At 35.6% G+C, this 25,782-nt stretch overlaps 1 protein-coding gene across 2 annotated transcripts; it reads left to right on the forward strand.

The window, feature by feature from the left end:
* The first annotated feature begins 312 nt into the window (after positions 1 to 312).
* Positions 313 to 25,098, forward strand: LOC110442379 (vacuolar protein sorting-associated protein 54-like). 2 transcript variants are annotated; one of them, XM_021485961.1, is made up of 26 exons: positions 313 to 339; positions 659 to 771; positions 1,625 to 1,905; positions 3,895 to 3,973; positions 4,592 to 4,626; positions 5,369 to 5,515; positions 6,824 to 6,966; positions 8,060 to 8,159; positions 10,397 to 10,539; positions 11,471 to 11,597; positions 12,097 to 12,204; positions 12,614 to 12,669; positions 13,025 to 13,249; positions 14,483 to 14,618; positions 15,637 to 15,768; positions 16,230 to 16,279; positions 16,614 to 16,696; positions 17,610 to 17,645; positions 17,853 to 17,907; positions 18,123 to 18,228; positions 18,878 to 18,965; positions 20,251 to 20,372; positions 20,594 to 20,674; positions 22,083 to 22,190; positions 23,166 to 23,260; positions 23,969 to 25,098. In XM_021485961.1, the coding sequence occupies exons 1-26, from the start codon at positions 320 to 322 to the stop codon at positions 24,069 to 24,071; spliced, it is 2,772 nt and encodes a 923-aa protein (XP_021341636.1). In that variant the 5' UTR covers positions 313 to 319; the 3' UTR covers positions 24,072 to 25,098. The 2 variants fall into 2 exon arrangements, with proteins under 2 accessions (XP_021341636.1, XP_021341635.1); XM_021485960.1 differs by having other exon boundaries at positions 313 to 771.
* The last annotated feature ends 684 nt before the right edge of the window (positions 25,099 to 25,782 follow it).

Below are 25,782 nucleotides of genomic sequence, written 5' to 3' on the forward strand. Positions count from 1 at the left end.
TTCTGTGTACCCATGACATTATTTAAAATAGAATTAAAATGTGAAAACTATGATGACCGTTTAACGGGAGGTAACTCGTGGGTGTGCTAACCCTCCACGTGAAAACACAATTATGCTTTAAAGTTTATTTTGAAGGAAGAAAAGGAGAACAGAATATATTCATTAATGCTATCATAACTGGATGCTCTTATCATCAAAATGTAGCAGTTTAAATCTAATCACGACCAGTCGTCTTACTTAATATATCCGGAACATTTTGCCAGTCAGCGGAACCCTTAGCCGTCAAATTATACAAACCGGAAGTACGTAGAAATGTATTATGGCGACAGATGAAAAGGGGTACAAACTTCATTTCGGAGATAGCAGTGATATTTTACTAGTCATACAATTTTATCAATGCTAATTAGCAACACAGATCCCCTACAGCATTCATAAACTTTTGAATTAACAGTAGAAGCAGCAATGTAATCGTATCTAAAGCCGTTATGGCCACCATAAATTATGCGATCTCAAATCCGAACATAACCGGCGAGGGACACGGGGCCAGGCCTCGGAGAAAGTGTTTATTGTGTCAACTTCCTTTCAAATCAGCTGCGGATTTCACGAGACATTTAAGAGATTTTCACTGTTCAAAAGAGGGTGGTTCTTTTGTTTGCAGGTATGGACTGAATAATGTATGTCCCTCCCTGCCGTTAGAGGGGGTGAGTGACATGGACTATGAAAACCACATAGCTAGGGACCATGTCCTTTCCCATCAACAACGTGGTATAGGTACGTAACAAATCAGATAACCGAAGTCAGCATCATGTAGCTGTTGGTTGTGTAATTCTCATACCCGACTAGTTAGTAGTAAAACATAACCCACGTTATGTTAGAAATCTTAGACATTCCACAATTTCTTCTTCCAATAATTTGCATACCACTTCTGGTGTATTGTATATATAATATACACATGGTATGGACTTTGAGGTTCAAATCGAAAATTACACGTGTTCATTTTCCTTGTCATGTTGCACATGTATTAAGTCAGAGTGACGTATTGAAGTAATCTTGCTCCATATCAAAGGCCAAAGACATTTGCTATATGGAAGGCTGTCATTAGTACCATAGCATGAACTTATTCCTCAAAATATTAGTAGAATCAACATCAAAAATATTTTCTGGAATGTTTATTGAGGAATTAACAGCCATGAGGGATATCAGGGGAAATCCTTAAATTTGAGAGCAGTGGGCCATTTCAGCTATTTTCAGTCAATATCAAAAGTAAGAGGAGCCATTCTATGTCAAATTAAAAAGAAAATTGGAACATGGAGGGGTCAATTTCAGTTTTGAGGGGTCAATGGCCCAATGGCCCCCTCTAGGATTATCCCTGGGATATTGATAATTGGATTCCTTGCATTTGTATATATACGTACATCTTTCCAAAAATGAGCGTTTGAAAAACATTGAATAGTATTCCAGTCTATTGCTAGTAAATTTTGATGTTTACAATTGTATCTTAATGAGTAAAATTTAACTATAACATTCAAGCATTAAGTATGAGAAATGTACATGTATACTATAAAAGATACATTATATATCTTTATCTGATGTTTTAAAAATTATTCTTTATTTTCTACTGCAGGTCAAAAGGACAGTGCTGGAGTGATGGCATTACATGTGTCTGATAATCACAAAAAAGAGGAACCAAGTGTGGTCCAAGATCAACACAAATGGACAATATACAAATCTTCTGTGAACCTTCCAGCGGCACTTAATGATCCTCTGCGTTCAAAGCGGGAATATGACTTTTTCACAAAAACTTGGGGTCAAGATTTTTATGAAAGAACAGAGGTTCCACCTTCGCCATATTTGGTTCACATTTCCAGAGAGCATTTTCAGAAGTATAGACATAGAGTATCAAAGGTGAGTAGCAACCTCCAGTCCTTTTATCAACGGTGAGTAACAACCTCCAGTCCTTTTATCAACGGTGAGTAACAACCTCCAGTCCTATTATCAAAGGTGAGTAACAACCTCCAGTCCTATTATCAACGGTGAGTAACAATCTCTAGTCCTATTATCAAAGATGAGTAGCAACCTCCAGTCCTATTATCAAAGGTGAGTAACAACCTCCAGTCCTATTATCAAAGATGAGTAGCAACCTAGCTCCAGTCCTATTATCAAAGGTGAGTAGCAACCTCCAGTATTATTATCAAAGGTGAGGAACAACCTCCAGTCCTTTTATCAAAGATGAGTACCAACCTCCAGTCCTGTTATCAAGGTTGAGTAGCAACCTCGAGTCCTATTATCAAAGGGGAGTAACAACCTCCAGCCCTATTATAAAAGGTTAGTAACAATCTCCAGTACTATTATCAAAGGTGAATAGCAACCTCCAGTCCTAGTATCAAAGGTGAGTAACACTCTCCAGTCCTATTATGAAAGGTGAGTAGCAACCTCCAGTCCTATTATCAAAGGTGAGTAACAACCTCCAGTCCTGTTATCAAAGTTGAGTAGCAACCTCCAGTCCTATTATCAAAGGTGAGTAACAATCTCCGGTCATATTATCAAAGGTGAGTAGCACCCTCTAGTATTATTATCAAAGGTGAGTAGCAACCTCTAGTATTATTATCAAAGGTGAGTAGCAACCTCCAGTCTTATTATCAAAGGTGAGTAACAATCTCCGGTCATATTATCAAAGGTGAGTAGCAACCTCCAGTCCTATTATCAAAGGTGAGTAACAACCTCCAGTCCTATTATCAAAGGTGAGTAACAATCTCCAGTCATATTATCAAAGGTGAGTAGCAACCTCTAGTATTATTATCAAAGGTGAGTAGCAACCTCCAGTCCTATTATCAAAGGTGAGTAACAACCTCCAGTCCTATTATCAAAGATGAGTAGCAACCTCCAGTCCTATTATCAAAGGTGAGTAGCAACCTCCAGTATTATTATCAAAGGTGAGTAGCAACCTCCAGTCTTATTATCAAAGGTGTGTAACAACCTCCAGTCCTATTATCAAAGATGAGTAGCAACCTAGCTCCAGTCCTATTATCAAAGATGAGTAGCAACCTCCAGTCCTGTTATCAACGGTGAGTAACAACCTCCAGTCCTATTATCAAAGGTGAGTAACAACCTCCAGTCCTATTATCAAAGTTGAGTTACAACCTCCGGTATTTTTTTTATTGTATCAAAGGTGTGTAGCAACCTCCAGCCCTATATATTGAGTAATTACTGTTGCTGCACTAGCTGACTCACTTAAGTTTATAACTCTAAAGTCGAACTTGATGATTGCCGAACTAACTTAGCAAAAAGATACATAGACAAAACTGCTGTCAAATATACAATATTAATTCCAAGAATTTTGAATTTTAAGAGTAACAGTGTGCTTCTTCATCAGATGTGCTAGCAAACTGTTTATATGTGTCAATCTGCATCAATATATTCAGACTTTTCTTTGGGAAGATTATCTAAAATAACTTAGAAGTGACAGTTTGTCGAACATTTACAGAGGCAGTAAAAAAGGCTTACTTTGACTGTTAAATCTTGCTTATAAGGCATCCTAGTGTCTGTGTCCTGTGTCAAGTAAACGGGTCGCATTAACATCACACTGACAACTTTTGCTTTGATGGTGATCTTATTTGTTAGCTCTATGATGTGGTGTGATTCATATTTGGCACACTGTATCTATAACCAAATGTCAAAGGTACCATCACCCGTGTGTGCGTTCTGTCCATCTTTGTATGTGTAGGTCCCTTAATGGCTGCAACGATACATTAACGTGATGATACGATATACATCACCATACATAAAGTAACAGCAGAAGCAAATCGAAAAGATATGTTGCAAACTTTTATTAATGGCAATATTACAACAGGAAATTGAGTCAAGGATCTGAATTCGGATCACTTTATTTTACAGAGATACAAGAAGCATGTCCATAAATATACTCAGTTCCTTCAAGAGTCTCCTGGTGGGGAAACCTTCTTACAGCAGCTTGGTAAGTCAACACAACAGCCACGACACAGTTACATATCAATCTGATTAAAATACATGTCTTTATTACATTTTTACCAGTGAAATATCGAAAATTACTTACCCGGTATTCTAGAAAAGTGATAATTTACTAATGAAAAATATTGCTTTTACTGATTTGACCAATCAAGACACTGATTACAAACTACCATGAGAAAAATTATAAGTGGTCCATATGGTCATAGCCTGGTTAGCTTAATGATGTGCAGGCCTCAAGAAAATCCGTCTGAGACATAAGTTCATTTTACTGCCAAGAATAATCAGATCCATTACCTGCCATGGTAATGAAGACACTATTAGATATCCTCTATATATTCATCTGTAATATACATTGTCAATTAACAAATCTATGTATTTGCTTTAATAGTTTTGTAGATATATCTGAAGAAACTCGTGCCTTCCGTTATTAATAGATCATCATAATGCTACTGTACAGAGTTGTACTGTGTTTTAGTTAGTATTGTTTGTTACACAAAAAGTATGCATGTTTTGTTTTATAACGAAGATCTCGATTTTAACTTCATTGGTGTCCTGTGCATGCAAACAAATACATTTAATAAATATTTTTTATATTTTTTTTTAGAAAAGAACAGAGCTGAGTTACAACAGATACCCAAAGTAAGTTATTTGCACATACACATTGAGTGTCAGGGATATTCTTTTACTTTCACTGCAAAGAAACTGCTTGCAGAATTCAAATCTGTACTTTGATTGCTAAGTATTTTAAAGAAAACCAAAGTGGTGTATTGCACTAAAGCACATACTGTTTAATAACTATGTAAAGTGAGGGTTGATTTTTTGCTATATTGAAAGACATAAAACCAACAGGGAATTCTGAAATCCTCCAAACTATTAACCATTTGAAAACCATACTTAAATATCATTTGTAGAAAGTAGTTTGGTGCAGACTTAACTCTCTGCATATCCAAATTGACTTTGATTTGATATTGCCAACTCGTACATATTTTACACCTTTGTGTACATACGCTTCACTGGTCATTTGTCCTATGAAGGTGGTAGGGTACGTATCGTACTAGTCATCTAAACGTCACATAAAAACACTTACTGGTTGTGATACATAACTTTTCTAAAAAAAACTCTCCGCAACTTTTTTTCAAAAGTTTAATTCCACAATTCCATTAAAGCAGTATATGGTAATTATACTTATTTGTCTGGTGTTTTGAAGGTTTGTGGGATTTACAGAAATCAGAAAAGACCGATTACATATATAATGATATTAAATGTTACAATATAAGTCATGGCTAGCAAGACAAAAGTACAAAGGTTGATTATAGTAGGAATAGATATTACTTTGCTGTCATTCATGGATTGATACTGTGTTTTGTCATTATCCTTCCAGCTCTTCCTTTTACCAAACTTTGAACTGGGAAATAGTGATACTTTCAATGCTGTGTTTCCATGGCAACAGATTGAGTCAAAAAATCATTCCAAGCCTTCTGGTCCTACATCTTCTGGACCGCAGTTGTCAAAGCTCCTTCAGGAAAAGGTGAGTGAGGAATGTCTGTCTGACCGAAAGGGAATCAAAGCTATTGTTATAATTCACAACAACGATACGTTGAATTGTCTCCTAATCTAATGTAATTGCTAGCTGTGTACCAAAGTTAATAAAAAATGATAAAATGGAACAACAGAAAAAATATTTGCAGCTATGAGAGTATGACAAACATAATCCATTCAGAATTATAGAACTGTTGCTATAAGTAGAAGGCAAACCGATGAATTAAATCTGACACAGTTTGAAACATGAAAGGGCGTTGTTATCTATCCTTTCAATGACAAACTTGTTTACCTCAAATCATTACTGGAATCTGTATACCACAGTTTAACTTCCGCCTTTTTTGTCCTGGAGATTTGAGGGCAAATTTATCATGACAGTTAATACTACTACACTGCATACTCAATACAGTAATTGCATGTGAAGGGTGAAACTCGCACTGCAGGGAGAATACAGATGTTACCAGTGAAGGGCGAACTGGGAAGGAGTTTCCCGGTACACAGTATTAACCTACCTAAGGATTTTAGTGTAACCTTAACGCCAAGTGAAATAATTGGTACTTAACGCGCATGTACAGTGTACCTGTATGTTAATTACCATTGAACAGAAAAATTGTCCAGTATGTTGAAAAATCAGACTTATTGTGATATTTTCCTTACACATTTAAGTGTTATCAAAGGAACCCTTCATAATACATAATGTATTCTTAATTTTTGTTTGTCACAGTTTAACCAAATTGCCTGTTTTTCCCTCTGTAATAGCTGCAGATTTATCAGGGCTATATAAAGGACAAATTGACCATTGGGCAAATAGGGATTTTGCCTGTGTAAAGGGCAAGTTTTTGCATGTATAAATTTATCCAACTTATGGAAACAGTGAACAAAAAACAGTTAACAAATTTAGCCAAATATATTAAACAGAGTAATAAGAAAAGAAAAGACTATGTACCAATATAAAGAGGAATGTCTCTCTACACTATACCAATGGATATGTGAGTGTGTATTTGTGGGTGTGTATCGATATGGGTGTGAGTGATTGTATTGTTTATTCTTGTATATATGTTTATTTTGAACTGATGAGCCTTAAGGTTCAAGGTAATAAAGAACCGAACTGAACTGACTGGGCAAATGTTCCCATATAGGATTAGCTTATTGTATTTACCCATCAGAGCATGTCCAAAATTATACAATTTATCTGTCATTATTGTGCAGTTGACATACACACTTATTTCTTTCATAGAGTGCTTCATTTTGAGATGTTTGAATTGAATTATATAATGTCTCCTTTTTTCTATTTCAGTTGAGTCATTACTTAGATATAGTGGAGGTGCACATAGCCAAGCAAATATCGACTAAGTCCGACGCGTTCTTCCAGGCAATGTCTCGTCAAGACAAACTCCAGGAGAACATGCTACAGACATGCCAGACAATTAAACGACTGAGGTATGTATAGGCAGGCCCAGACAATTAAACGACTGAGGTATGTATAGGCAAGCCTCTTATATTTTCAAATAATCTGCCATCAATATAATATCTAAAAATACATTCTGTTTGTACAAAAGAATTTGATATTTCCTTATCTCTGCTAAAATAATATTATTTGCATCTCTGCTTAAAGGGTCAGAATGAAAACATACTACGTACTTGGATGCACAATATCAGGGGGCAGTTACCATATATGTAAATTTCTGTTGAAATTGGCCTCATAGTTTTGGAGGAGTTGTCTGGACAAGCATTTTTCAACAAAGGGCAATAACTCCATAAAAAGGGTCAGAATGAAAACAATAATACCTGGATGCACAACCTCAAGTGGTAGTTATCATATATGGAAACTGTCGTTGAAATTAGTTCATTACCTTCGAAGGAGTTGTCTGGACAAACTTTTTCTACAGACGGACAGATGGACAGACAAGTTGATTCCAGTATACCCCCCTCTTACGTAAATGAACTTTTTTTGATAATCGTTGGAGGTTAGAATGAAACCAATGTTGTAAACATCAAATCAGTGATACACTGACTTCCATACAGAATTACACATTGATAGTTGGTACATCCTCAGTAGAAAGGAAATAAGAAATGACAATATTGACCTGGGTGGCTATTATTAGAGGTTATGTTATGACTTTTTCCATATTATATGGAAGTGTTCATATGGTACAAATATGACAACATATGATAAAAACGTAGATATGCTATCATATACTGCTCTATAATTATTATGAAGTCAAAGTCTGACTCAATTGGTTTTTTTATCTGTGACCTGTTTGTTTTACTCACTGTCTGATGATTGAGGTATGATCTTTCTGAAAAGTGTTGAACTGGAAACTAAAGGGAAAAGATGTGTGCCGGGCAGATATGGCACATCCTGGGTGGTTACGGTTGGTGTGGGATATGGCCTATGAACAGCTAGTAGTATCACACATGCAAAACAACCCCATATCACGGACAAATATATCATGAAATGTTTTATGTCTATTCTGGTTGTTTGCCTGTATAGATCAGTTAACATCCTACCATCATGTTTTTTTCTATACAGGGACAGAGTGAAAACTATTGATGAATATCTGGCCAAAGGATCTCTGAAGATAATCAAATTGTATCGCACTAGAGCTAATTATGCACAACTATACAACAAAGTAAGTAGACTTTCTGAATATAAACTTTTAATTTATAAAGATTATAATACATGGTTGTAAAATAAAATATGTACAGTTTATCACCTACCTGGCATTTTCTGTAAGGTAACAATTAGTGTCATACCTGGTATTTTCTGTAAGGTAACAATTAGTGTCATACCTGGTATTTTCTGTAAGGTAACAATTAGTGTCATACCTGGTATTTTCTGTAAGGTAACAATTAGTGTCATACCTGGTATTTTCTGTAAGGTAACAATTAGTGTCATACCTGGTATTTTCTGTAAGGTAACAATTAGTGTCATACCTGGTATTTTCTGTAAGGTAACAATTAGTGTCATAGCTGGTATTTTCTGTAAGGTAACAATTAGTGTCATACCTAGTATTTTCTGTAGGGTAACAATCAGTGTCATACCTAGTATTTTCTGTAAGGTAACGATCAGTGTCATACCTGGTATTTTCTGTAAGGTAACAATCAGTGTCATACCTGTTATTTTCTGTAAGGTAACAATTAGTGTCATACCTGGTATTTTCTGTAAGGTAACAATCAGTGTCAAACCTGGCATTTTTTGTAAGATAACAATCAGTGTCATACCTGGTATTTTCTGTAAGGTAACAATCAGTGTCATACCTGTTATTTTCTGTAAGGTAACAATTAGTGTCATACCTGGTATTTTCTGTGAGGTAACAATCAGTGTCAAACCTGGCATTTTTTGTAAGATAACAATCAGTGTCATACCTGGTATTTTCTGTAAGGTAATAATCAGGGTCATACCTGGGATTTTCTGTAAGGTAACAATCAGTGTCATACCTAGTATTTTCTGTAAGGTAACAATTAGTGTTATAGCTAGTATTTTCTGTAAGGTAACAATCGGTGTCATACCTGGTATTTTCTGTAAGGTAACAATTAGTGTCATACCTGGTATTTTCTGTAAGTTAACAATCAGTGTCAAACCTGGCATTTTTTGTAAGATAACAATCAGTGTCATACCTGGTATTTTCTGTAAGATAATAATCAGTGTCATACCTGGTATTTTCTGTAAGGTAACAATTAGTGTCATACCTAGTATTTTCTGTAAGGTAACAATTAGTGTTATAGCTAGTATTTTCTGTAAGGTAACAATCGGTGTCATACCTGGTATTTTCTGTAGGGTAACAATCAGTGTCATATACCTGGTATTTTCTGTAAGGGAACAATTAGTGTCATACCTAGTATTTTCTGTAAGGTAACAATCGGTGTCATAGCTGGTATTTTCTGTAAGGTAACAATTAGTGTCATACCTAGTATTTTCTGTAAGGTAACAATTAGTGTTATAGCTAGTATTTTCTGTAAGGTAACAATCGGTGTCATAGCTGGTATTTTCTGTAAGGTAACAATTAGTGTCATACCTATTATTTTCTGTAAGGTAACAATCAGTGTCATGCCTCGTATTTTCTGTAGGCTAACAATTAGTGTCATGCCTAGTATTTTCTGTAAGGTAACAATTAGTGTCATACCTAGTATTTTCTGTAAGGTAACAATCAGTGTCATGCCTCGTATTTTCTGTAGGCTAACAATTAGTGTCATGCCTAGTATTTTCTGTAAGGTAACAATCAGTGTCATAACTAGTATTTTCTGTAAGGTAACAATTAGTGTCATACCTATTATTTTCTGTAAGGTAACAATCAGTGTCAAACCTAGCATTTTCTGTAAGGTAACAATTAGTGTTATAGCTAGTATTTTCTGTAAGGTAACAATCGGTGTCATACCTGGTATTTTCTGTAGGGTAACAATCAGTGTCATATACCTGGTATTTTCTGTAAGGTTACAATCAGTGTCATATACCTGGTATTTTCTGTAAGGTAACAATCGGTGTCATACCTGGTATTTTCTGTAAGGTAACAATCAGTGTCATATACCTGGTATTTTCTGTAAGGTTACAATCAGTGTCATATACCTGGTATTTTCTGTAAGGTTACAATCAGTTGATGACACCATTTTTTTGTGAGATTTTAGCAAAATGAAATAAAAATGTAGAACATCATTAATTAAGTTTGGATGCTTTTTTTGTTAATAAAAATCATTTACTAATACATTTTCAAGTTGTGGTAACCCTGGGTCTTAAGTACAAACTGCAATCCCCAAAGTACAACCCTTGTTTATGTTGTTAAACTCCCACATTTTGCGGTCTTTGGGAATACTGCTCTACAAGAACCTGTTCTCTTAAGATATGTTGACATCTCTGTGTTAATGTCTCCAGCTTAAGATGATGGCCACAGTGCACCAGACCCAGCCCACCATACAAATGTTGCTGTCCACCAATGAGTTTGTGGGCGCCCTTGACCTTATCTCCACTACACAGGAAGTCCTGTCACAGGAGCTTGCTGGTGTCCACAGCTTTAGGTGAGCTATCCACATCACTTAGCCTATAACATTCTGCCCAGTCTGGTGCACTTGTCAGAAGTTTAAAAAAAAATGGATCTAAATAAGCAATTTTATTAATATCATCTTTTTGGAAAACTTACAGATTTTCTCATTTTGTGGTATCTCTAGATCTAGGGGTAGGGATATTGAGAACAATACGAATGACCTATGCACAATGAATGCAATTATTGCGACTGGGTTGTATGAAACTGTTTTAGCTAAATATCAACTAAGGTGTATCAGAAATCAGCGATATTTTTATCGTAATAAGTGCGAAAAGAAAATTTGATTGTCCTGATATTCAAAACTGATAAACTATACACAAAAATACTCATATTCAAAAAACCTCTTTTAATGCATTCATTTGACAATCATACTTGATACAGCAGTTTTATAGCAAGACAATTTTCAGTAGCATTGTTAAGAATAGGATCCTCACTGTATTGTCTAAATGTGAAAACAAGAAGATTGCATAACACTATACACGGTTTGATAGTTGGACTATGTATGGAAAGATAAGCACCATTACATTATCGATTGTGAAACTTTTTCTGCGTTAATATCTAAATTCTTTTAGAAAAATTATAAAACACATCTTGTGAAGTTCATAAGAAATATTACACACTTTCTGAAATTCATAGAAAATATTGTACACATTCTGAAATTCATAAAAAATAATACAAGTCTTATAATATAATTAATAGACCAACTTTTTAAAAAATTTTGTATCTTTTCAAAGCCAAGAAAAGATAACTTCTGTGATTTAATATCTAGAATGTGACTTGTGGAGGCTTGTTAAGTAACATTACATATAATGTGAATACAGTGAATTAATTTATTGAGTAGAATTATGTGTATTATGGAGAGAGAAAATACCCCATATTTATACCATATACCTGTTCTGTGGCAGACACTTGGGTTCCCAGCTAGCAGAGATGGAGAAGGTGATCGACCGTATGTTACAGGAAGATTTTGCCAAGTATGTGTCTTCTGACCTCAACAGACCAGTCACTGACCCCGAGCTACTACAGGAGGAGGTAACTCTAACAGTCAGAACATACTCACAGCACAGTCACTTTAGGGAGCAATGATGTATTACATCATCATGTTTTAAACCTTATTGTTTCATTATCAGATATTTAAAAATCAATAAACTTCATACATGTTGCGTATCGAGCAATCACATTTAGATTTTAAATTTTCAATGAATTTATAGTTTGAAGTTTTCTCAAACTGTTCACCTTGTGATGTAAGATTTGTATTCAAGTTTGATATTTATTATTTCAAAATATCAGTACTGAGGTTATATTTCGAAAGAATGCATCAATATTAGGAATTAATGTTTCAGGTCTTTCATAATTTGTTACATTGTAATACATACTTTTGTAATTTATAGACTTTTTGCCAGGAAACACTTGTGTCCTTGGTGTTTGATAGGATTCGGCTTCACTGTATACTTTTGTGGTTCCGGAAAAGCTTGTGTCGCCGGTATTTGGTATGCTTCGGCTTTACTGTATACTTTTGTTGTTTTTCCAGGAAAAGCTTGTGTCGCTGGTATTCGGTATGATTCGGCGTGGTCGGTACAACTTCGTGGATGTGTACCGAGAGGAAGCATTAACAGCTGTACGAGCCACGGTGAAACAGGTAAGGGAGACAACTTGTCACTGGAAAGAAAAGGACATAGATGTCTCACACAAGGGAATGTTGAGGGTGGTTATCAAATAGTACTAAATGTAACAAGTCATGTGAGCAAACGTGACTCAATACTTACAATGATAACAAATAAAAAGAAACAAAGGTTCATAAAGAAAGATAAATTGAAATAAATACCTCCTTTTTCAGTCATCATATGACCCTAACTGCCTTTTTGAAAGCTTAGAACCTAAAACAAGCAAATATGTTTTGAAAAGAAAAGTTACGTTCCATGTTAACAAATCTGAACTGATCTTTAGGATTATGTTAATTGATGTAAGGAATAGTCTATGTTGATGAAATCCTTGTTAATACTTTTGTAGTGCATATAATATAGATATTTTTTAATTTTTTTCTACAGACTGTGGTTGAAGCCGTGTCGTCAGCAGACATAGATACAGATGAGAATGCTTCAAGGTAGGGCTCCACACAGTTAACCTGTATTACATTACTCTTCAGCTGTAGAGAGAGGTTGTCAACTATTTCATGCTCACCTCTAGCTTCAGTGGATTCTGAAATAGATACTGTATATTGGGTTATTTACTTGAGCTTAACTTTTTCACAATTTTGAACCAAAAGAAGAAAATTGAATTTTCACAGATTATAATTTAGCAATCTAGACCTTTAAATGAACTTATTTTTTTATTAAAGGTTAAAAATTAGAAAATTATGCTATTAAATTTTCATAAAGAAGTGCAGCTGCTGTGATATTATATATGGAAATGATTAGTGTAGCCGACAGTTTGATATTGTACATCTTGATGTTTTGCAGTTTGGGAGACCAGATGCGACTGCTGAATTACGTTCAGTGGATGGAATGTCTGAGGCAGATCTTCTCCAACCTTCTGGTCCATCTGAATCGTGTGAAGACATTCCATGGTGTCATTACCGACGTGATCGGTATCGCAGCCCGTAAAACACAAGTGCCTAGTCCTCTGGCTTCACCTACCCATAACATGGAGTCTCTGTCTGAAGCCTCCCATCTTCACGTATCTGTGTATGTATTGATGGAGGTTTTGTGACAGCCAGCCATCTTCTGCCTATCATTTCCATGTTGATTTGTATAACACTAAGTATGTCTCGATGTTTCCTATCTTCATTTGTCTTTGTGTATTTAGGGATATTTCTGTAAAACATAATCATTCATTATTAGCTCTCTAAAGCACATTAACTATCAGTGACACAATGTCTGTGTGTGCAGTTCTTGTTCTGACCATTTTTTCCTTCCTAAGCCTCTTCAATGCCTCACTTTAAGCGAGCGTTAGCCCAAGTGAGGTAGGCCATGGTTTCTGTCCCCAGGCAGGGAAATACCAAAGTCCTTAAAAGTGGTAGTTGTATGCCCTGCTTAGCGTTTGCATTTAGGGGCACCGCAAGAACTGGTTTACCCGTTGTCAGTATAATGTGACCGGGTGGAATACTGTTTGGGTGTCTTCTGTATGGTATTTCAGATAGGTAGCACTCTATAGTCGGCATCAGATCCATGCTATTGCAAGGAGGCAAATATATCAACATACCCTGTCTCCAGCACACATACACACTGCACAAGAAGGCATGTCCTGAAATGATCTGATCTTAGTTGTTGAGAGGACGTTAAACAAAATAAAAACCAAACCATCCTAAGATTCTTTATTCTTTTCATATTGAATACTATCAATAAACTTTATATACATGTGATAAATATGTGTACATGTATATGTAGATTTTGAAATGTTAACTGCTATATATTCTATTGTGATCTGAAAAAATGGGAAAAAAATCGTTTTGATGTTGAATTTGCTTATACAAGATAATAACGTCACCAGTCAGATTTCATGATAGTTATTCAGACATTAAGATCACAAATCACTTTTTTTGTAAACTTTATTTAAAATAACTTACAATCAGGAGCCTCTTGTCAAGATCATTGTCTCACTAATTAGCTACCGTGCTATGCTGTAAAACTAGACATAGGAAAGGTTGGGCACATTTATGATTATTTATATTTATCATTTATATTTAACAACTTAATGATGTTGTTAGAATTTTAGGATGTGTACATGGAGATTCTTTGAAGATTTTACTGAAAATGTTAATAATATGGTAAGCCTCATTCACGTAGAGGTTAAACTGTTTTTGTAATTGATTGGGAAAGTAGATTAAAGGTCATCCTAATTATCATATAGATTTTTGTAGTCTGCTCCTGGTGTCGACAACGTCCTGAATAATCTGTGTGTCTGTTATCTATATACAGGAGTGAAGATGCTGCTGATTTAATGATAAGTGAGGCTGAATTTGTGAGGGTCAGCTCCAGTCTTGCTGACTTGCTGACCAGTACTTGTGACTTTTCCCACGACCGCTGTGTCAAGGTCATTGTAGCTCGGTCAAGGGTAATTATTTCATTTTTCTTTTCTAATATCTGTCTGGGGTTATTGAATTGGGTTGTTTATGTTAGGATTACAGCATTCTGAAAGTTAGATAAGTTATAACTGAGGTTTACAGCATAGTAGTATAATCTCACATCTGTTTACTTTATATTGCACTGTTTATATGGGCAACTGATGATCTGTAAAGATAAAGGAAAGAAATGAACAGTATAAAACTTCTTTCATAATTATCTCCATGAAACAAACTCATAGAATGTTAATTTCATGTTACACAATTTATAACCATTAATCCTAGCTATAGCTCAATGAGAAAGGAAACCCATTCACAGGGTTTGAATTTCACATCATCCACATACTAGTTATATTAGAATAATAGTTGTAAAATGTAAGTGTAGTATTAATAAATAAAAAAGTTAATACAAGTTTTTATAGCTGGGTTATTATTTCATTACATACTTTTACTTATAAAAATATTCCACACAAAAATCACAGTTTTTTTAATTGCATAAAAAAAAAGGACAGATTTGTTTAATCTGGTGACAACAAAAGTGTGTAGTGGACTTCATCCTTTATTTCATCAGAGTAAACTGGTTTACCATCTTGTGAAACTTGGTTTATGGTAAAACAAAAAGTTGTACAGTTTAGCCTATTTCAAAAAAAATAGGATAGCTATGCCAGTGGCTGTTTGAATGGCAATAACCATATTTATCTGGTAATAAGCCCATGCTCGGTAATAAGCCCACCCATATATCGCAGTTTAAAAGAAATGCCAACAATTTTTTTTCCAATGTCCTTAATAAACCCATTTCTCTACCTTCAGTAACAGACTATGTGCCCCCTGGGCTATGAAATATGGTAAACTGCCTTGGGAAGGAAATAATGCTACGTTTGTAACTTTGAAATATAGGCTTTTGATGATATGTGATTGTTTGTAGAAGTTTCTGTTTGACTTGGGTTTTGTTATTGACTGTGATTATTATGCTGTAAGAACTTGTGAGGACGAAGAGCTCTTGCTTTACAGGATGGCTTTCTAGAGAGACTGTCATCCCATGAGTTTGTCAACTTGTCTCGAGTGGTAGAGGGGTTTGTAAGCAACTGTGAAGGTGTGTGCGGCAGACGGAGTGCTTCTTTACGGCTTAGTCTACAGTCACAGGTTTGTAAACTAAGATCACACAACTACATAGTTTTAAGCTGGCTTGTCCACTATACGGTAGTTTGTTATTATTGGAGATGTGCATGCCAGCAAGAAATACTGATCAATTTTGAACCATTTTCATAGGACTTATAAGATAGCATCAAGTAAGTTGCCAATTTCAGCTCTCTAAAATATGGGAAGATAAGTGAACAAAAAGATATTATGCAATTATTTTCACATGAGACAGAGTATTCAACACCAATATGAAAAAATGGAATGTTATTTAAAGTATTCATGTTAAGGACTGTTTAATATAAAAAAAAATCCCACTCCTGAAAGGCAGAAGCAGATATGTTTTGTAGCAGGTGGGTGTGTAAGATGCAAAGGTCTAATAATGATACTTTTTAATGGAATAGGTCTTACAGGTATTCACAAGTTATGATAAGATCAGGAGTTAATGGAGTGTTAACTTTTTTCAGGCATCTAGATTTGTAAATCGTTTCCATGACGAGAGGAGAACAAAGTTAAGGTAAGAGAAATTTTGTATTGAGAGACTCAGATTTCTGTTACAGGCTATTTTTTTTTGGTATGAAGTTGGTTTGCTACCAAGATTTGTACATTGTCAGAAAAATATTTCAAATGGTACTTCGGAAAAAAAAATCTGTGTGTTTCTGACTATTTTACCTGTGATTAGTTAATAGTAACAATTCCTTTTAAGAAAAGGTTAACAAGTGGACATTAAGCTTATTACTATCCAAAAGTTTAATGAATATGTCAAAAGATTCTGTTCAGAAATTTCACCCTCATTGAAAAAGTTCTAGGGAGGAGATGCACTTACATAAAACTATTGATTTATGATGCAGTTTGATATTGGATAATGAACGATGGAAGCAGGCAGATGTTCCAGCAGAATTCCAGGAATTGGTTGACAACATCAGCAAATCAGGTAATTATATACCCCTGGTACATGGTTACCAGGTAATCATATACCCCTGGTACATGGTTACCAGGTAATTATATACCCCTGGTACATGGTTACCAGGTAATTATATACATAGTCACTAAAGTGTATAAGAATAAAATATTTAGTACAGGTAGGTTGTCACTGCAGTGTAATTAAATAAATAGTTGTCACTGCAGTGTAATTAAATAAACAATTGTCACTACAGTGTAATTAAATAGTACATGTAGGTTGTCATTGTAGTGTAATTAAATAGTACAGGTAAGTTGTCACTGTAGTGTAATAAAATAGTACAGGTAGGTTGTCACTATAGTGTAATAAAATAGTACAGGTAGGTTGTCACTGTAGTGTAATAAAATAGTACAGGCAGGTTGTCAGTGTAGTGTAATAAAATAGTACAGGCAGGTTGTCAGTGTAGTGTAATAAAATAGTACAGGTAGGTTGTCACAGTAGTGTAATTATATAGTGAGTGTAAGTTGTCATTGTAGTGTAATTAAATAGTACAGGTAGCTTGTTACTGTAATGTATTAAATTAAATAGTACAGGTTGGTTGTCACTGCAGTGTAATTACATTACATGTAATAGTACAGGTTGGTTGTCACTGCAGTGTAATTACATTACATGTAATAGTACAGTTGCTCGTGACTGTAGTGTAATGGATTATAATACATATAGGATTTATTTTTATGATAAACTTAAAAAGTAATAGCAAATGTATATTTTCACATAAATGTTTTAAGATAAGATATTTTAATTCAAAGTTCATCTTTTTTGCAGATAGATTTTGTCTGTTGAAGTGCTTTTCAGTAGTTATAACAGAATCACAGCAACAATAGAAATGTTGTCTTTGATGTGACAGAACTTGTCAGAATTAATATTTCATAACGTTTTGTTACAGGCAAGCTGTGTCTGGTTGAGAGGACTGCTGATGCAGGTGAGACCTTCACATCCCATGTCAATTTTAACATCAGATAAATCATCTTCTAAATTCAACACAGCATATTGATTTTGTAATGGTGTTCTAGTTGAGTTAGTGGTCGCTGATAGTATACATAATAACAGTCCAATACAGCATGTGCAGCTTCTCTCAGGTGTTTACAGGTTTACAACAAAATGAATGCGATTAAATGCTTTCTTTCAGACAAAAAGCCATTTGGTACCTTGACAGTGGACGGACAGAGTTACTCTGTAGTGGGGTAAGTATCAAGATAAAGCAATCAAAATAATATATATATTAATATCTTTTAATGTAAGAAAATGGATCAGATTTTGTTTTTTCCTAAATAAATGTTTTACTTTGAGTGTGGAGCTTTCTTTCAATTAATATTTGGATTCATTTCGTTTATTTCAAGAAACCTCATCGTTTAGTAATGCAGTATGACATAGTTGCATGAATTGAGTTCTATTTCAGAACGGTGCTGATGCTGCTGAAGATGATGGTAGAATACTGTCAGTGTGTAGATGACATCCCTACTGCTGGGCCTGACCTCCTTAACCGCCTCATAGAGCTTATTAAGGTACATACACCTTCACTGGTCAGTTGTGTCCATGTCTTACTGGAATCCTGACTGTCGAGTTCCTTGAGTAGAAACGAATTTCAGATAGCAAATAGTCTAAGGCCAAAACAAAAAAATGCTTGTGTTTCTGCTATCATCCTCAGAAATAAATATGGTAGGTAGGTAGATAGGCAGTTTTGTTTATTTTGGAAAAGATTTTTTTTATGTTTATATAGAGCAGGAGTTCTGACTTAAACAGTGCATATCACTAAATGCCAATACAAACATCAGTGTAGGCACAAAAATCTAGGGAAGGTAGGGTTAGCAGAAACACAAGATTTATTTTTATTTTGTCCATTTATGAATCAATTTTAAGAATTTTCTGTCATCAGATGCATACAAAGAATGAAGTTTAAATATGAATGAGAGCTGGATGTATTTTATAAAGTGACAGGCACTGATACAATTATGTTTGTTCAAATTTGCCGATTAACATTGGATGAAAATGTGAAGGTGATTTTTGATCATTGACATTTTCGATGTATAGTTGGAGAGATTATGAGCGTTCACATTCTGATAGCTGATAATTAAGTCTGCCTGTTAAAATTTAATGCACAAACAATGGAAGAAAAAAGGTACAATTATTATGTGTTTGTCTTATTATTTTTAGATTTTCAACTCGAGAACCTGTCAACTGGTGCTTGGTGCTGGAGCACTACAGTTAGTTGGCCTGAAAACCATTACTACAAAGAATCTAGGTAGGAGTTCAATGTGCATATTTGTGTGCAAGTTAGTGGGAATGTCTTGTGTCGTTTTGTCCAACTTAAAGCTTGTCAATGGGTATGTTCTTGCCATAAGTTTAAAAAAAATCAGCAAATAACAAAACAACAAAAACTTGTGTTAGAAAAATTGCTTCTAGTTTTCAGCATGAATTTCTCACTGCGATAATACTGCAAAACGAGAAAATTTTACGGTCAGACTTTCTCCCTTCATAAGTAGAATAAAATTCATATTTGCTTACTGTTAATTTCGCCCTAAGCATGTAATGGCTATGTATAGAATGCTGTGTTTTAAGATTCACTATCAAGAAAAATTTGCCCATGTTATGGAGAGTGAAAAATGGGGGGGGGAAAAAATGCGGCAAAATTGCCTAGTATACAATATTGTAGATTATAATTTGGTTTTTTTTGGCATTAGTGTCTCACTGTGTCTATTTGATTGTATAGAATAATTTGTTGCTGATTTAAGCCTTAGTATCTCACTGTCTCTATTTGATTGTACAGTATGATTTGTTGCTGATTTCAGCCTTAACGTCTCACTGTCTCTATTTGATTGTACAGTATGATTTGTTGCTGATTTCAGCCTTAGTGTCTCGCTGTGTTCATTTGATTGTACAGTATGATTTGTTGCTGATTTCAGCCTTAGTATCTGACTGTCTCTATTTGATTGTACGGTATGATTTGTTGCTGATTTCAGCCTTAGCGTCTCGCTGTGTTCATTTGATTGTACAGTATGATTTGTTGCTGATTTCAGCCTTAGCGTCTCGCTGTCTCCATTTGATTGGACAGTATGATTTGTTACTGATTTCAGCCTTAGGGTCTCACTGTCTCTATTTGATTGTACAGTAGGATTTGTTGCTGATTTCCGCCTTAGCGTCTCGCTGTGTTCATTTGCTTGTACAGTATGATTTGTTGGTGATTTCAGCCTTAGCGCCTCGCTGTGTCCTTTGATTGTACAGTATGATTTTTTGCTGATTTCAGCCTTAGCGTCACGCTGTCACCATTTGATTCTACTGTATGATTTGCTGATGATTTCAGCCTTAGCGCCTCGCTGTGTCCTTTGATTGGACAGTATGATTTGTTGCTGCTTTCAGCCTTAGCGTCTTGCTGTCACCATTTGCTTTTACAGTATGATTTGTTGGTGATTTCAGCCTTAGCGTATCGCTGTCACCATTTGATTGTACAGTATGATTTGTTGCTGATTTCAGCCTTAGCGTCTCGCTGTGTCCTTTGATTGTACAGTATGATTTGTTGCTGATTTCAGCCTTAGCGTCTCGCTGTCTCCAGCTGGTTGTGCATCACATGCCCATTGTGCGTGGACACTTTGAGTCACATCTTCAAGACAAGAACAAAACTATGCTGAAACATTTTGACCAAGTCAAGAAGGTATGATGGGTCATTGTATTTTTCTGTAGAAATTTTTATCCCTTTTTCTGATTACTCAGAAGATTTGTCTTGTGTGATACTGTTTCTATTGAAACAGCAGCATGAACTCCTCACAAAAATTCCATAATGTCAACCAGTGCTGCAATCTTACCATTTCCATTTGTTGTTTCGTAAATGAATAAAACTTAGATGTTTGTGAACTGAACTTTTGTTTGTTACAGGATTACATGGACCATATTAATGAGATCACAAACAAACTAGTTAGTGTAATGGAAGGTGTAGTGGAGTCACAGCTTGTCAAGGTAAATACTTCTATCCCAATCTATTCCTATCTTTATTCCTTTCCCCTCTAATCCATTCCTATCTTTACTCCTTTCCCCTCTAATCAATTTCTATATTTACCCCTCCCTTCTATTCCATGCCTATCTTAAACCCTTCACCTCTAATCCATTCCTATCTTTACTCCTTTCCCCTCTAATCCATTCATATTTTTACTCCTTTCCCCTCTAATCAATTTCTATATTTACCCCTCCCTTCTATTCCATGCCTATCTTAAACCCTTCACCTCTAATCCATTCCTATATTTATTCCTTCCCTTCTAACCCATGCCTTTCTTAACCCGTTTCCCCACTTATCCATTCTTATATACACCCCTTCCCTTCTAGCCAATGCCCTTCTTTACCCATTTCCCCACTAATCCATTCCTATATTTACCCCTTCCCTTCTAACCCATGCCTTTCTTTACCCGTTTCCCCACTTATCCATTCTTACATACACCCCTTCCCTTCTAACCCATGCCTTTCTTTACCCGTTTCCCCACTAATCCATTCTTATATACACCCCTTCCCTTCTAACCCATGCCTTTCTTTACCCATTTCCCCACTAATCTATTCTTATATTTACCCCTTCCCTTCTAACCCATGCCTTTCTTTACCCGTTTCCCCACTAATCCATTCCTATATTTACCCCTTCCCTTCTAAACCATGCCTTTCTGTACTTGTTTCCCCACTAATCCATTCCTATATTTGCTCCCTTCCTTTTAATCCATGCCTATCTTTACCTTTTCCCTCTAATCCACGCCTATTTTTACCCCTTTCCTCTCGAATCCATACCTATATTTACCCCCTCCCTTCTAATCCATACCTTTATTTACCCCTCCCCTTTAATCCATACCTATCTTCACCTCTCTGATGTTTTCCTAATTTTACCCCCTCCCCTCTAATCTATGCCTATCTTTTTCAGTCCCCAATTTTAGGTCAGATGGAGGCACAGGTAGTCAACATAAATAGCTCAATCCCTTCCCCGTCTTTTTCCTTCTCAATCGTCCCTTTCTGTCATATCCTCTCTGATTTCCACCCCTCTCTACTCCCTCAGGTCTCCTATACACCCCATTCTACTTCCACCTGTCTCATCCTAACTATACCTCCTTTCCTCATTCCTGCCCTCTGTCCGCCCTCTCCACCCTGTCTCTCCCTATATCTGCCTGCCTTACCACCACCTCATGTATGTGTGATGGAACTTTAGTCAGTCTACCAATTCAAGGACATCAAATAAATCATTTGAAAATAGTAAACAATTTTGCAAACAACAACATGTCATGTGGAGTTCATCTTTTGTAATGTAATTTGTATTCTGAATGAAGAACATTTTCTCATTTTGATATATGTCTTGTAACATCTTATATACAAAGGTTATTAATTTGTTCCTCAGTGGGAAGTGAAAGCCCCGATGCCATCGGCCTGTTTTCGCTCCATCTGTAAACAGATAACTAAGATGCACGAGGTGGTCATTGACATCCTGCCAGAGGACCAGATCAAGGTCAGTGTGATATATCAGAGAGCGGTTGGACACGCAGCTCGTCTGTTTCTGAAATATAGACATTGCATGGAACCCCTAGACTAATCGATTTTAATATAACAAAGTTGTCATGGTTTAGGTCTTCGGTGCTCAGATTGACAATGTCTCATTTAACGTTTATCAAATATAAATTTGTTCATATACCCCACTTGCATGAAATGACAAATTTAACACAGGCATAGGTGAAGTGTATCTAGTTATGAACTCTTTTTAAGACAATGGCAGTGCAAGTTTAACTTTCGATTAATTTGTTTTCAAATGTTCTGGAAGTGAAAATTTATTATCGTGAAAATGTTGTGGTTTATAGTAGTTAAAAAATATTGAATTGACTATTTTCTTGGCAATGGATTAATTATATATATAAGGAGTTTCCCTATGTTTATACCTCTGCCAGAGGTATTCCTCAATAGTACCTAAACTGTGCCTAAAACGTACCTATTTTGAGCATGCTATACCCCTTCTTTTTTGTTCTGTTTTCCTTTGTTACCAGAAAACTACCTAAGTCATACCTTAGGTACCCCAAAATATGTACCTATTTTTCTCCTGGGATGTACTTAATGATATTTTTTGCAATTTGGATACAAGTGAAATATATATGTGATAATCAATGTGAAAACCATGAAATTTTCTATTGCATAAAGGTATTTTCGAATGTGCTTCTTAATTTGTCTGTATTACATTTTATAGCAAACTAAGTCTTAGTATATTATGTGTTACAATCTCAACTTCAATAAAGATTTAGGTACTGTAGTGATTAAAAGTGTTCATTTTATCAAATACATGTATATTGACATAAATAACGGAGAACTAGGGTGTGAATTTTAACTGTTTATAAATTGGTTTCAAATCCTATAAAAACTGGTGTTTGTATACATTCAATTCTGACACAGATAGCATTGTTGAACAAAGTAACAATACAGTTGTATTTTTGTACAGACCCTGTTCCAGAGTATAAACCAAGTATTCATCAGACTGGCCCGATTACAACTAGTCAAACTGGATGTGTGTAGTAATGGTGGACCTCAACACGCGTAAGTAACAGATATACCAAAGCTTGTAGGCCCCTATCATGTGTTATATCAGATCTGTAGTACAGCCTCACCCTGGACTTACTAGATCTGTAGTACAGCCTCACCCTGGACTTACTAGATCTGTAGTACAGCCTCACCCTGGACTTACTAGATCTGTAGTACAGCCTCACCCTGGACTTACTAGATCTGTAGTACAGCCTCACCCTGGACTTACTAGATCTGTAGTACAGCCTCACCCTGGACTTACTAGATCTGTAGTACAGCCTCACCCTGGACTTACTAGATCTGTAGTACAGCCTCACCCTGGACTTACTAGATCTGTAGTACAGCCTCACCCTGGACTTACTAGATCTGTAGTACAGCCTCACCCTGGACTTACTAGATCTGTAGTACAGCATCACCCTGGACTTACTAGTTCTGTAGTACAGCCTCACCCTGGACTTACTAGATCTGTAGGCCCTCATCTTGCATAAGTAGAGCAACGCCATTCAAATCTATAGGCTCCCTGATAGATTGATTGATATGTAAAATAAGAACTCAAATCTGTATTTCTTCAATAAATATTAAGGAATAGTTTGAATGTGAGATACATGTAACAGGCAGATTATGTTAGAAAATATGATATCTTATTAAAGAAAAGTGTTTCAAGTGTTAGATCAGAAATATCTTCCAAGGACATTTTCTATACTTGTTTTGACTCTATTGCAGGTTGGTTACATCTGACTTAGCCTTTTATTCAGGGACGTTTAAGACGCTACGAGGACTAGAAACATTAGCCAATAATACAAATGCAGTGTGGGATACAAGCTGACCCATCAACCCGGTCTGTCATTGACCACTTGACCTCTACAAATCATGTGCAATGTATACAAAGGTTTTTAAGGGTAATACATTGTTTTGATGAAAATCAATCAGAAGTGTTTTAATTTCTCTGGATGGATCATGGATAAAGAGTGTGCTGATCTATACACCAGTTTCAAACTTGAAAAAGTTTCAGATACTTGTTATTAGTACATCCAGATACACTCTCTTCAAATTCATTCATAGCCATGGGTTGAAAAAATAATCTGGTTAAGTTGTGAAATATTGTGAGAAACCAATATGTTCGATGTCACAGCTGTTATGCAGGGATGTAAGGTTATCATAAGTTTATAAATGTAATGTGTAAAAATAACAGCTCTTTCATCAAGCATCAATATGGAAACATCAATAATTCGTTAGATACAAAAATAGTGGTGTTTTCTTTTGCTTTTCAACAAAACGTGCCTGTTCAAATTATATCCAAATCTTGATCCTATTTCAGAATGATATTGATGAAACTTGCAAAAGCCTCTTTCACCATATTCAATTACAAAAAGAATTTGACAATATTTTAATCAATGAGTCTGTGTCCAGAAAATGAATAAATAGTTGTTTTACAGTATAATGTATAGGGAACGAGCCTTGGAAAGCAGATCTTTCATTCTCTTACCCTGGACAGGTGTATCCACACTTTACCGGTGTGAGATATCCTTTTCTCACATACTTCACAGGGTTATCCCGTTGTTGCTAGGGAAAAGATAACTCTATCTTACACGGGGTAGGGAAAGACAACTGACACACGCTATGACGTCATAATAATGGATTGTCGAAGTGATGTCATTTTATTGTTTCCGTGATGTCCTACAGTTGTTGTGGATGGGGAATCATCCGTCTCAACCCTAGGGCTTTGGGGTTTGCCAGAAGAATAATATTGATGCTTATTTCGACTGGAATTTGTTTATTTGTATGTATGTGAGAAAAATAATCAAACATGGGTCTGTTCCATAGACAGGCATGTCTCAACCCTTATGTAAGAGTTTGGCTGGCAAACTTTTACATAAGGGTTGAGATATCCCTGTCCACGGAACAGACCCATGTAAGATTCTATTAGTCTCACCCTAGGGTTGAGACTGGGGGATTCCCCTATTCAAAACAATTTTATGACGTCACATCAACAATATAATGAAGTCACGTCAACAACGCATCAACATCACGTCAACCCTGCATTAAGCCTGTAACGTTAACATCACATTATTTATATGATACACAATGAGGGAACAGGATAAGAGAAAAAGAATCATTCGTCCCTTTGAGGTGAGATTGGGAATCTCAACCAACGGGGAAATATTCTTAAGTTGCCAAACACAAGGCTCTAGTTTACAAGGCCTTGTGTTTGGCAACTTAAGAATCTTCCCCCTCAGGTTAAAATTCCCTTATCTCAAGGGGGTGAGAGATTCTATTATTCCCAATCACCATTGTGTGTTTAAGATACTCATCCTGTTTATTATTTGTCCCTGTGATTTTTTTTACTGATTTTTGTGTATGACATTGAATTCTTGATCCTTACTTTCCTAACGATGACATGATTATGGAAGCAAAAACAATCATTTTTCATCTCAAAGTCTGATGTCAGTTTTGCAGGGAGAATAAGAACGTTGTGCAGATTTGTTTTCTCTCTATGCAAACGATTTACACACAGGTATTATCATTTTACCTAGTAT

This window comes from Mizuhopecten yessoensis, unplaced genomic scaffold (assembly GCF_002113885.1).
Source record: "Mizuhopecten yessoensis strain PY_sf001 unplaced genomic scaffold, ASM211388v2 scaffold716255, whole genome shotgun sequence".
Classification (NCBI taxonomy): domain Eukaryota; kingdom Metazoa; phylum Mollusca; class Bivalvia; order Pectinida; family Pectinidae; genus Mizuhopecten; species Mizuhopecten yessoensis.

What these genes read in the sequence shown, in the direction of transcription:
- LOC110442379 (XM_021485960.1), top strand. Translation starts at nt 486, where the DNA reads ATGGCCACCATAAATTATGCGATCTCAAATCCGAACATAACCGGCGAG. An exon ending in CAGACAATTAAACGACTGAG is followed by an intron (nt 6,967 to 8,059) that starts GTATGTATAGGC and finishes TTTTCTATACAG; the next exon opens with GGACAGAGTGAAAACTATTG. An exon ending in TGAGAGGACTGCTGATGCAG is followed by an intron (nt 17,646 to 17,852) that starts GTGAGACCTTCA and finishes GCTTTCTTTCAG; the next exon opens with ACAAAAAGCCATTTGGTACC.